At 42.7% G+C, this 14,013-nt stretch overlaps 1 protein-coding gene across 1 annotated transcript in view; it reads right to left on the reverse strand.

Moving 5' to 3' along the window:
- The window catches only part of RERE (arginine-glutamic acid dipeptide repeats), a 265,002-nt gene that overhangs the window by 43,811 nt on the left and 207,178 nt on the right, over positions 1-14,013 (reverse strand). Inside the window, 1 exon segment of the mRNA XM_044914376.1 lies at positions 13,052-13,132. Within this exon segment, the coding sequence (XP_044770311.1) occupies positions 13,052-13,132 (81 nt within the window).

A 14,013-nucleotide genomic window follows, 5' to 3' on the forward strand; every position in this document is an offset into this window, starting at 1 on the left:
TGGATTTGGGAGCACCCAAACAAGTTAAAACGTCTTGTAATAACTGAGGGGCAGGATGTGAGGTAGGGGAATGGCACTAGAAGGGACCTCTATCACATGTACTCCTTGCCACCCCTGCCAGAGAACTGAATTAATTTGCCCACAGCCAGGAAGAGCTCTCTTGTTTTTCTTTGCAACACGCACAGCTGAAGGCTTGGGGAACCGGACCGTGTCCTCGAGAATGCAGAGCCTTGCGGTCCGAAGGAGGCACCAGCGGCCTCGACACCAGCACAGGGAGTACAGCATCTGAGAACAGGAAACAGGCACACCTAAGGCTATGTGCTTACGCAAGACGGGGCTTGTGAAGCTCAGTTCCAGACCTTCTGACCTTGCCCATGTGTTCTCCAGCAATGGTAAACAGAATGAAAAGCTAGACGACCTACTCTGGAGGAGATAGTTACAACAACCAGGTGAGGCCTTAGGGACGCAAGGGAACCGCCATACTCCTGTCAGGATACACTTACTACGAAGTGTGCTGCTGGGGTACTCTCCCCACCAACATGGAAGGAGTGGGAGAGGAAAAGCTCAGTGAAAGGCAGAAAATCCAATCTGGAAAACTGACAGCAAGCACCAGAGCAATGATTTCCCTTGAAATCCACGGCTCCCAGTTTAGTCCACGAAGAGCCCATTTCCCCACTTTTTGTTTCCAACGGGGGAGGGGAGGAGAACTCTGTCACTCAGGCTTTGCTTTCAACAGCTGGTTGAAACAAAAGCAGCTGACAAAGACACATGTCTGCTAAATGCTATCTTCATCTTCAGCAAAAGTTTACCAAGACATGGAGGAATGGGCTGAGGGATGGCTTTGGTGCCAAGATTATAAGCATGGAAAAGACTCCTGGGGAGGTTCTAGGGTAGGGACTAAAGCTAATGGTCTATCCCATAAGGAACGAGTCCCCACTGTTTCACACTTGATTATGCTGTGGTTTGGCACTAGAAATCTTTGCTCAGGTATACTCCAGGTGTGAAATGGCCTAACTGATGGTTAGTCTGAGTATACACTGCTGTATTAGGTAACGTCTTTTACTAAATCCTAATATTAACACTTGCTCATTGTGGGAAATGAGAGAGTTGGGTTAAAAATGCTAACCTTAAGATGTGCTAAACTCAACAAAATAAACAAAACCTATAATGTGACTTTCTGTTATGCCAGGAAGTGTGCACTGAGTTAATACACGTGCCCGCCTGCCAGGTGAAGGAGAAGGCCAGGGTGAGGGACAGGCGCTACCGTGGCTGCCTGACGCTGCTGGCAGGGCCAAAGGACAACAGTCCAAAGGAGCTCACCTAGAATGCATGGTGTGGGATGCAGAAGCCCAGGCAGGAGTGCCGACTACCCTGACCCGTCTGAAGAGCCTCTGAAGGAGGGACATGGCACCAATATTTCTCTGTGTCATCAAGGGACTCAACCAGGACAACACATGAAGATGAAGGGATTCGGATCCTGGTGTAATAAAGGAGGACATCTAAAGTAATGGAACTGTCCCAAACCACCATGGTCCCATTTAATGGGTTCAATGTTACCAGGTTCTCAGGAACAGCAGGGCAGCCACTCTGAAGGCATGCTGTCGAGGGATTTCAGGTATTAGGGAATTCCTCAAGGATACTTCAAAGACTTTCTTTGGCAAGGCATTTATTTAAAACACCTATCCTTCAACCTAACTTCCAGGCCCAACTACACATTTTTCAAGATGTTCCTTCAAGCCCTCATCTTCAGGTCCTCTGACTCCAACTATCACTTAGTGTCTGTGCCCCATACTTTCACACTTAGGTTCCTGCCAACTCCCACTGTGGTAACCGAATAGCCGGAGAGATCCCCAGGGAGTAGAGTCATATCTCCACCTCTCATCATACTCAATGAGCTCTGCAAGTGCTTGCTGATAGATTAGTATTAGGAATAAAACTATAAATTTTTATATTCACACTACCTAAACATCCTGTCACTGATTTCTAGGAAAATTTTTATAAGAAATGAAAGTATTTATAGACATGCCTGGTAAGGTACTTTAGCATTTGGGCAATCAATAATGAGAACAGAATATAGTACAAAAGGAAACAGTATGCTTTAGTTTCAGTCTGAGACATATATACTGGACAAATGAATGCATATTCCAAGGTGTAAACTTGCACATTTTAATCTAAATACAAAGTGACTGTATAAGAAGCATTCCATGCTTTAACTGTATTATTTATTCTACCTAATCATCTGATAAACCTAATATAGTCTGTTAGAGAAGCACATGGACTTTTCTCCTGAGTCACCCGATAGGCTGACACGGTCAAAAGAATTAAGAGCTTCAAGTGTGTTTGTTTTTTTAAGATTTTATTTATTCATTTGAGAGAGGCAGAGAGAGACAGAGAGAGAGACCGTGAGAGAGCAAGCACGCACACGCAAGCTGGGGGAGAAGGAGAGGGAGAGGGACGAGCAGACTCAGTGCTGAGCACAGAGCCCAACGTGGGGCTTGATCCCACGACCCTGAGATCATGACCTGAGCCGAAATCAAGAGCCAGATGTTTAACCAACTGAGCCACCCAAGCACCCCAAGAGCTTCAAGTTTTTTCTTTTTTTAAAAAATATTTTATTTATTTGAAAGAGAGCACGCACTCGCGAGAGAGCACAAGCGATGGGGAGGGAGAAGCAGGCTGCCCATAGAGCAAGGAGCCCAGTGCGGGCTCGATCCAGGACCCTGGGATCATGACCTGAGCCGAAGGCAGCCGCTTAACTGACTGAGCCAACCCAGGCGCCCCGAGCTTCAAGTTCTGATAAGCAAATTCAATCCACAGGACAAAGCAAATTTAAAAATTTCTTTTTCAAAGTTTTGTTTTGCTTTCTATTCCACCTTCTCCAGAATGTCTACAGGGTTTGCCCACTTCACTTGCTGCCTGCTTTACTTTGCTGAAGCTGGCCATGTATACAGACTCACTGGGCCTGTCTCCTTCAGAATTTAATTATTCCTTCTGTTGTTCCACACATTCCAGATTCTCCCTCCAAAACTTACACACTTCCCTTGACAACTGAAAGCTACAAACCTCTGACCTGCTTCCATGTACTTCATTAGCACATTTCCAAAACAGCATCTTTGGGAAGGAGAACCAAGTTCTGATCGTAGGAGGCGTGTGCCTAAATCAATAATCACTGAGTCCTAAGGGGGTTGGACCTATGCCCTCTAAAATAATCAAATACGTGAAAGTCACCATTTCTTGCCAAACTTAAGAAAAATCCCAACTCCTGCACATGAGGACAAAGAGAGAATGGCTGCAGCTGAAAATACATAACCGAAGCATCACATGAAAAACTTTAACTTGATATCGTTCAGAACATATCAGTGGGATTTCACTCATACAGCAAAGACACAGGAGAAGAATTCCAGACTGTTTTCAAGATAATAAAATGGCATATGACGGTGACTCACTGACTGACTAAAAGGGGAAAAAAAAATCCATAAACAGTCACAAGAACCTTGCAAAGCTGCAGAGATCTGGCAACCCTGAACCTCTTTTACCTCGCTTGGCTCTCACCTCCAGTACATGCAAAACACACACACACACACACACCCCACCTCCAGTACACGCAAAACACACACACACACACACACACACACACGATCGTTTTGAAGCCAAGCTGCAATTGGCTAATGGCTTGCTCTACTGCTTAAGACAGTATTTTATTCTTGACTTGCTCAATAAACCTGCTGAGAAAAATAAACAATGGGTTTCAATCTTATAAATAATCTAGAAAACAGAATGGCTGTGCAAACAGCAGAGTTGATTTACTGCCCGTGATAAGCAGGAACAGGAAAGTCCAAACGTGGCACAGTGAACCCCCCCCCCCCCAGTCCTAGTCTTACTGTCCTGAGACAGGAAAGTTGAACAAGGATTTTCTGTCCATTACACAGTCCAAGGCCTAGGATGTGCAGGTTTCAATTGGTCTTTAAAACAGCATCAAAGCAGATAATGAAAAACAACATGAAGAGCAAAAAATGAGGAAAACCTTTTCTTATAAACATTGAGAAGTTTTAATCTTTTAAGACCAATAATTATATATCTATCTATGGTTACAGTGTATTCCTACCCCATCATTCACAAAATATGTGAACATACAGGGCCACACACCTCATTTTTAACAAATACCAAGTAAGGGTCTGTTTTGGGCACTAAAGGAGACATAAAGAGGTATTACAAAGAAGTCCCTGCCCAGAAGGCCTTATATTCTATATAAATACATACATGCATGTATGTGTGCAGAACAGAAATGCATGGAAGACAAAAGGAAGCTGCATCCACAGTCCAGAACTAAAGCAAATAAAGAATAATTTTTCAAGGGCAGAACAAAATGCAATTTTTCTGAGAGAGAAGCTGGGCAATTTGTGTCATTTCCACCAGTGCACAGAGAGAGGGCTTGTGTGGCTCTCACGAGTGTGTGGCTCTCACGAGTGTGCAGCCCAAGCCCTGTAACTGGGCCCTGGACAGTCTCAGTGACTGTCACTCAGGCACCTTCCAGAGAAGAACACAAGCCTTGCCGGCGTCTTTAGCAGACGGTGGACTCCACAAGGGTAAGTACCCTCTCACCCACCACAGACACCTCAAAGAGAACACAGGCCTTGGGTACTAAAGGTTCCCCAAAACAGTTCCCAATTTTGCCAACAGAGAACCATGATGACGGTTTAGACATGTCCAAGGCCAAATCCTGGAAGTTATGACACCACAATTTAGAGATTTCAGAAGGACTTAAGATACGTGAACAGAACAAAGAATCATAAAATCAAAAAATAATGAAGGTCATTAATATTGAAATTCAATTTAAAATGTAAACATCTCAAAAAGAAAACTTAGCTTAATGGAATTCTGGCTTCCCAAGACAGGTTTCTCCTGCTTGCTTTTCCTATTTCTATGATACAATTAATGGTTTTCAAATTACATGCAACAGAAAAAAAAGAAACCTTATGATGGGGGGGGCAGGGTGGGGGCTCCACCTGGGGAGCAACCGTGAGTAAGACTGGAGGTGAAGGCCTCACTTTACTTTTCAAAACAATAGAAGTAATTTTTACTCTACTTTCCTAAGTATTACTCAAAGGCATAACTTCAAATAAGATTAAATAAAATGAACTAATTACTCAAGGATTAGGACTTCAGATACATTTTAAAACTTACTCTTAAAACAACAGCAAAGTGAATTTTCAAAGTTAGAATGGGTTCGCCGAGCTTATGAAGGCTAAAAAAAAATCTATGATATAAGATATGAGCTCCAAGTGGATAAACACATTGAATATAAGCACAGTAATCACAGCTTATAATTCTTCTTAAAGACCATTTCAAACCTTCCACTTGTTTTACTAGCTAATAAAATGGGGGAGTCTACTTAGGCTGAAAAGTCATAAATGTCTCCATCTAAAAAGTCACCGGGTAACCAAGACCCAGTCAAATTATAGGAAATACAGGTTAGCAAATACCAATAGCAAATAAATAACTGATCCTTGTAAGCAGCAGAGTGTTCAGTAACTTTAAAAGTCCAAGGTGGTTTCATTTGGAAGCGGTGTCTACAAGCAATACATCGTCCACAACCGAAATACTTGCAAGCCATTCCCTCCAGTTCTGATACGCAGGGTAAGGCCAAGAGCAGGCCTAAGACATTTACATACAGAACAGCAAATATTCAAGGCCCTTGGTTTAAAAAGTCACCTAATTTTTAAAGACCTCCTTATTCCCCCAACATCAGCACCAAAAATTTCTTACATGCAAATTTCTTAACTGCTTTACAAGGGAATCAGCCAATCTCACTTAGATTACCCTAGTCAAAACTGGACCACTGCCCAGCCAAGTATCTACATAGTTTAGACTATCAGATGAAAAGATTCAAGCCTCTGCTCCATTTTAATGGGAACAAACCCCCTGCAGGGCAGTAACTGTAGGATCACAATATTCACTGCCAAAACGTAGTGCCTGTTTCTATCAGATAATCACTTCTTGAATGGAAAATTTCAACTTTATCCGCCCCTACTTGAGGACAAATTATTAAGAAAAAGGATAATGGCACGTGTGTCTCCTTGGACCCAATCTTGCCAACTTCTCAAAATATGTATATTTCTTCGTCATATATAAGGGGGTGCCAGGGAAAGAGAGTAACACCTGAAAACACCATAGTATTAAGTGTGTAAATTTCATATTAATAAAAGAATGTCACCTTTTTTTAGATTTTATTTATTTGAGAGAGACAGAAACAGAGATAGTGACAGAGATAGCAAGAGAGAGCACAAGCAGGGAGGAGAGGGAGAAGCAGGCTCCCCACTGAGCAGGGAGCCCGATGCGGGGCTCAATCCCAGGACCCTGGAATCATGACCTGAGCCGAAGGCAGACACTTAACCGACTGAGTCACCCAGGCGCCCTGTGAATGTCATCCTTTCAAATAAAAAGTTTTCTATTAGAAACTTAAATTAAGATCTAGGCTAGCCTGACTCACAAATATGCCGCAAGGAAAGGGGAGGACAACAGTTTTTATATGAAATATGACAGGAGTTACAATTGTGTTCCTAGGAAAAAAGGAAAGATAGGAAAAGGGAGGCTATATTAAGAAATTCTATTACTGATAATGAAAATAAGTCCAGATACTGTTCTGTAGGTTTGAGATACTTTGTAATAATTTGAAAAACAAAATTAAGCCCTAAGAGTGAAGTAATTTACAACTTTAACAGAATAAAAGCAACATTGTTTTAAGAATGAATGTGACATATATGGGTTTAGGATTCTCCAAGTCTGCACTACGGTAAACGGCAGTGCTTCCTAAACTTAACTAAGCATTCAAATCACCTGGGGAGCTGATTAAAATGCAGATTCTGGATCAACAGGAGCGGACACAGCCTGGGAGTCTGCAGTGGTACCAAGCTCAGGTGATGTGAGAATGCCAGCCCCAGTGAGCAGCGAGGGTGCCCAGCACCTGGCAGTAGAGGCCTCTAGTTATGTGGCTATAACACAATAGTGTTCTCAATAGTATCAACCTATTCAGGAAGTCCACACTTTGTTGTAACATTAGATTAAGCATTAATGAGGCTAGAAAATTGTTTATCTAAGGTTTTAATCTGAAGTTAAATAAAACTCCATGCTGAAACGCTCATACTGAATGCTCGAGTCATTCTTAACCTCTTAATATTAACAGAGTCTTGATTACTCAGTCTTAAAACCTTTCTCCATAGTAGTTCTTCTTTGCTGGGGGAATGTGCTTTTATGCAAAGGATAGTTTGCCTAAAGAAATGAACAATCAATATTCAATAGTTATGTACATATCTAACAGAATTCATTCCCAGAAACAGAGCTGAGAAAGGTGGTTGATTTTCATGTTACTTGTCAAATTAAAATTTTAAATCTCCAGTACTTTTTTTCATACTATCATCCAAAGTTTAAAAAACAAAAACAAAACAAAACAAAAACCCCAAAACATCAAAACCAGCTGCGCCTTGGTCCCATTAAAAAAACAAAACAAAAGGACACATTTTCAATGGAGAAAATCAAGATAAAAGACAGACTTGCAGTTCCATAAATCACTTTCAACTCCCCATTTTTTTGTCTTACTATGAGACCAAATTGTTACAAGAACCTCCTCTCTGGTCTCCACATCTTGTTGGTGCTGCTCAAGAATGCTCTCACAGCTCAGCCAAGACCTCTCCTTTCTCTTCTTCAATGGGTCCCCAAATGCCCTCTCGGAGAGAGTGCAGGGTCCCCCAATCTCCCTCTAGGCCATAATTTTGACCTGAGCCCAACCACATCAGCCCTGGAGACCTCCTCTCCACCCAGGCTACTGTACGTGCCGAGCAGGGTTTGCAATTTCCTGTCTCCACACCTTTGCTCATGATATTTCCTACAGCTGGAAAGCTGCTTTTCTTCCACCCTCCCAGCCATGGCCTGTCCAAAAACATATCCTTCCTTGGAGGTTCAAACACCACATCCTCCAATTAGCCTTCCAGCATCCCCCCAGCCCCAAATCTCTTGTGCACACTTTGTGGGCCTGAGCCTCCACCAGGGCCCTTAGCACACATTGCCAAACATGGAAAGCATGCACACGGTACACCTACCCTGCTGCAGGGCACGGATGGCACCGTGGTTCTCGTTATAGACATCTCACCCATTACAGTGCTCGGTGGGCATACAAAATTTTTTTAAATTAAGCTATACAGAATATTTAGCTCTGAAAATGGGAAGTGGGTTACAAAATGAGTTTTTTAGTATAGAAAATATTAATGTGCTAGTAACCGAGATTACAAACAACACGAGCTTAATCCCTACTGGGCTAGGTGCACAAAAATAAAACTACGGAGATGAGAAAGACAGTCAAGGCACACACCCTTTCCACCTCCTTCCACAGGCTAATAACATGCTGGAAGCACCTCTCCTCTCCACCAAGTTGGGGCAGATCACACTGTCTTCTCACTAATGTTAGTTGCATCTGAGGTAAGTCACTGAGTAAGCATTTCCTGTCTGCAATCCGATGCTGGCTGAATTTGTCTGAATAACAGTAGATAGAGCTATACACAAAGGCCAGCCAGGATTCAAGGGACAATCATCCAGGTGTCAGACAGGGAAAGTCTCTGAATCAAACAACACAGACATGTGCTCAGTGTGAAAGAAGATACATGTCACTGTCATCGGAGTAATCATCTCATGATTTTGAAGAAAACTGCAATGTGTATAAAACTCAAACAAAGGGCGCCTGGGTGGCTCAGTTGGTTAGGCGACTGCCTTCAGCTCAGGTCATGATCCCAGGGTCCTGGGATCGAGTCCCGCATCGGGCTCCCTGCTCTGCGGGGAGCCTGCTTCTCCCTCTCCCACTCCCCCTGCTTGTGTTCCCTCTCTCGCTGTGTCTCTCTCTGTCAAGTGGATAAATAAAATCTTTAAAAAAAAAAAATAAATAAAAAAAAAAAAAAAAAAAAAAAAAAAAAAAAAAAAAAAAAAAAAAAACTCAAACAAAGAATTATTTTTGGAACGCCCATAATTTTGTATTATTTACAATATGGGTTCCCTTCCTGGTCATTTAAGATTCAATTCTATTAGGTCTCCTATTTTCTCAAGCATTATCTTAGCATCAGAGGTCATGTAATTCATCGATCCAAAGATTATGTGGCAGTGCTTAAAGCGATACCCTGGAGGCCTGACTGCCCATCATCTCAGAAGCTCAGCCACTAGGACACTCGCTCTGATTTACACAAACGCACTAACACCCAAGACTCTGATGTGGATTAGGCCAAAGAGTGTCTTGAGAGAGAAGAGGTATACAGCCAATGGGAATCTGAGATGCTCAGCAACGATCCTTTACCATATCTTACTACTAATTACTCATAAATGTATTAAAGAAGGTAATCAGTTATAGAGAAAAGAAGAATGGGAGAAAGGTAGTAACTCAGGATATTTGTACCAACATGACACTAAAATATTTGACTTACAGTTATTCTCTTGGGTACCATGAGGTTAACCTGTAATACCCACTCAACTAAACTTCTGATAAATGGTTGGTTTTCTACCATCACAGACACTGTTCTCAGAGAAAAGCCAGATTTAGCTCTTGTGTAACAAACACCAGAAGCCAACAGAATAGGAAAGCTGTTTATGTCCATGCTCACCAGGAACCTGTCTGCAAAACTGCATTGAATGATCCAGTAAGGATGGAAGTCTCCTCAACAAAGCTTCAAGACAGAGGAAATGCATCCTTTAAACTAGGCACCGCCCTTCACCCCCTCCCAGTTTTTCAATGAATAGGGGTTTTCACAAGACAGAAGATAAGAAACAGGTCATTTCTTTTCATACAGGTTTGGTATGTTTACAAGCGGAAAATAATTCCGTACCTTCCACAGCATTTAGCTACTTTACTTCAGGTAGCTAGGACCCTTACGTAGACTAAAAGTATTTGGGGTGGATGGGAAGAAGAGTCATTTTCAAATGTTTTTATACACTCTCTGTAGACATTAGCTCATTTAAATTCTCAAAACAATTCTAGAGGGTAGAAGGATCACCGTATTTTACAGACACGGGCAGTTAAGGACAGAGAGACTGAGTAATCTGCGGAAGGTCCCACAGGAGGCGAGAACCATCACTCTGCTCTAGGGCACAACAAGAGCCAAAGGTGTGCCAACATTTTATAAAGATTCTGGCATCTATACAATTCTCACACAAAGAAACACCATTTTAGAGTAGATAATTCTCCAGTCCTTGTCAGGATCTGACCTGAACTTCCCAATGAACAGCTAGAGCACACCACAATTAGAAGAGGTCGTCAAGTACTATAAGCGACCCGTAAGGCCAGGAATAGAACACAGGTCTGGTGACCCCCACACCATGCCCAGTTGGGCGTGTTCTTTTGGATGCTGACACCCTTCTGAAGTTTCAAGTCAGTTGAGAACAGCAAAGAAATGAGTCAATAATTGTGGCAAATAGAAGAGAATGTGGAAAGTATCTAGATTAGAGGGATTTGATATAAAAAGAGGCATGACCATATGAAGTCTACCAAGAAAATTCTGAACCAAGGACACTAGTACCTGCAAATTTTCCCATTTTCTGCAGCAAAAATGAAAAATAACCTTTGCCTTCTCCACCCTAGGAGTTGTGAATGATTAGCTTGGCTATGTTGATAACTAAGGAAAATATAAAATGAGTGCCTCTCTCTCTCAGATGGTTTTGAATACTTAAGAGATTTACCCTACCACCAAACTCCCCCAATTGCAGGCAAAAGACAGCAGGACACTAGGAACGTTTAGCCAATGTCAGCCATAATAAACCCTCCAGGGCTGCCAACAACTCTCCTGTTAGCGCCAATGATCATGCCCTGATGAAGAGGTTGGAAACAGGAAGGCTGCTGGGTGCCAGAGGAGAAGTGAGGAGAGAAGCAACATGGCTGGAAAACAGGGATGGCAGGGAGTCATGGGGAAGGAAGGGTCTCAGGACAGAGGTGCCTAGAAAAGACTAGAGAGAACCAGCACAAAAGGCTGGGGTAGCAGTAACTTCTCTGTGGGTGAGAAAAGGACTACTTATTGAGTCAGACATCATTGGTAAGGATAAGGGACAGCCAAAAGCAAGGAAAAAAAAAAAAAAAAAGATTAGAAGACCCTTACCTAGGCTAAATGTTATTCAGATCTGTTTTCCACTAAAGAGATAAAACACTAGATAAAATTGCCCGGCATTTCCGAAATGCTGGATGGTAGATTTTAGATTTAATGCTTAATCTTACTATTATAAGTTTATTTTTTAAAACAGAAAGATAAAATAATTGTCAAGCCATATCTTCTATCAAATTCTTCATGGTTTGCAGCTTCTAGCAGAGCACAGGGAGAGAGAAAACTGGAGCTGAGAGAAAACTGGAGCATCAGACCACACCTACTCATGGATCTCACTTTCACTCCAATTTGGCCAAACCAAAATTCCTACACTTGCGTAAAGCATTTTAGTTTTATAAAAGTACATATCAAACCTCAAATAATTGAAATCCTCAGAAAACTCAAAGGTATTTCTTTCACTCTTCCACATTTAAATACCTCTTTCCAATCTGTTCTGGGAAGAGCAAAAAAAAAAAAAAAGTTGATTACACAGCTCAATTACAGCATATATTTTAGTTTAATGTCTATCAACAGTTCTCTCTTTTTTTAACCATTCTCAAAATGACCCATCTCAGCATATTTAGATGTATAAAAAATATTAAAAGTTTAATGTAAGTATGACTGGTTGATGCAAACCACCGATTTATATAAGGCTATACTTGAAATCTCAGAACCTTTCTTTCCTATTATGAGTTACTGCTGTTCACATAAGATACCATACAGAAAAAGTGTCTAGAAACAGTTCATTAAAAACAACAACAAAAACAACCAACTCAGAATAAAAGAATCAAAATTGAATAGGAGGAAATCAATCAACAACACCCAATTAGAAAACTAAAAACCAAACCAAACCAAAACAACCCAGCTCCTTCTATACTGGATATTCTTCATTTCCTCCTTTCACTCAGGGAGGGTGGGGGTGGAGTGAAAGCAGCTCAATATCTAAATATTCACCCTCCATCCCCAAGGCCCATGAAGCACTTCCGGTAACTAGGCTCTGCAGAGGCCACAGACACTGGGACTTGGTTGGTCCCACTCCATTCCCAGCTTACTCATTCCCTGGCTCAGCCAGAAGAACTCTCCACCCCCCTCCAATTCCACCTGGAAGGAATTCAGGTGAATGAGACTGAATCCCCTGCTAGTATTCTCTTTATATAACTTTACTCTGAACTTTCCTCAGCAAACCCTCCTACCCCAAGTTTAGCAAAAGATGGGATTCTCAGCTTTGTGAAATATCAAAGGAATTTATAAAAGGCTCATTTAAGCAATTTATAAGAATCCTTGTGTATCTATCTGTTGAATGAAAAGCGCAAACTTTTACTTAAAATTACTTATTTATTTAAGTAACCTCTAAACCCAACGTGGGACTCGAACTCATGACCCTGAGATCAAGAGTCACATTCTCTTCCAACGGAGCCAGCCAGGCACCCTGAAAAGTGCAAACTTTTAAGGCTGGAAAATTAAAGAGTTAAAACTACTCTTCAAAACATAAGCAACATTAAAAAAAGAAAAAGTCCCCATAGAATTCAAAGTCTAGTGAGCCACAGATCTCTTCATTCTATTGCTCGGTTGATGCCTTCTGTCAATAACCAAATCCAATTGGTGGTAAATGACATTTCCTGTTTCAGCCACTATATTTACAATTAGATGTTAATGGCTCAACACCCCAGACAACCCCCAACTAACCCTCTGTTGCCAAAGACCTTTCTGTTCTTACAAGGTAAGTCCTCTTTCTTTGTGGGGGGATAAAGCATAATCTGTCACTACTACCTAAAATCAGGAGCTAAAAGTAAAGGAAGTAAAATGAAGCAGATCTTAGGGGCCAGCCAGAGTCTGAGCACAGCACAGGGTTAAAGGAAACCATTTCATAAGATCAAGTGCGGAGAAGCAGCAGGGGCAAAGAAGAGAAAAAAAAATCAAGTTACATAAAGTCCAATTGTACTCACTGTTTCCTTATTGGGAAGCAGCTCCTTTCTAATTCTGAAGAAGTTCTTGCCGTACTGCCTGAGCCCCTTAACGAAGCGTTTCTGTGATAAAAAGAAACAACAAATGGGATGTAAAAACCAAAAACAAAACAGGATGTCAGCAAAGCAAAGATATCTGCAATCAGCAAAATAACAACCACAAAAAAGTCTGAGCTAGGGAATACTGACTAGGCTGGGAGACAATTTCAGCAGTACAGCTGGGACCCCCCGCCAGGGCAGGCCCTGGACAGCCGTCATCGGAACCCCAATCGCACACACGTTTGGGAGAAGGACATCCTGGGTCTGAGGCTAAGAAGCAATGTGTGCTCTCGGTACCACAGTCTCCGCACTGGTCCACCAAGGTATAAACAAATACGCTCCGTGTTTCAATAAAACAGCACAACTGCTTTCCACCTGAGAACGAAGCTTCCCAGAGTGTTGAGCAGAAAGGAGGGAAAAGGAATCAAACCTCAAGACTTTTCTCTAAAAGGTCATCCTAGAAGGGTTAAAAGGCCCTTTCGTTAATCCGAGGAATTCGCCAAGAAGGGACCGATATCCATGGAAGCCCACTGGGAGCCCGAACCCCCATCGCCGTCATTAAAAGCCAGTCCAAGGCACCAAATAATCACCAGCACCACTTCCTTCTTCCCCACGCTCCCCACCGCCACCCCCACCCCCACCCCAGCAGTCTGGAGACTTTCACTTTGTCCCATTCCTTCCAGGCAGCCCCTCCCCAGCCCCGTGGAGGCAGCTCCCAGATCCCCAGCCCCCCACCTCAGAGCCCCCGGCCTGGAGCTCCCGGTTCGAAGCCTGGTCCCGCTCGACCGACCCCCGCGACACTTCCCGGGCGGGCGGCCCGGCAGCCACAGGTACACCGCGCCGGCTGCACTCAGGGTCCGGGCAGCGAGAGGCCGCGCCTGTCACTCGGCTCGGGCTCCGGCTCC

The sequence above is a fragment of the Neomonachus schauinslandi genome, chromosome 4 (genome assembly GCF_002201575.2).
Source record: "Neomonachus schauinslandi chromosome 4, ASM220157v2, whole genome shotgun sequence".
NCBI lineage: Eukaryota > Metazoa > Chordata > Mammalia > Carnivora > Phocidae > Neomonachus > Neomonachus schauinslandi.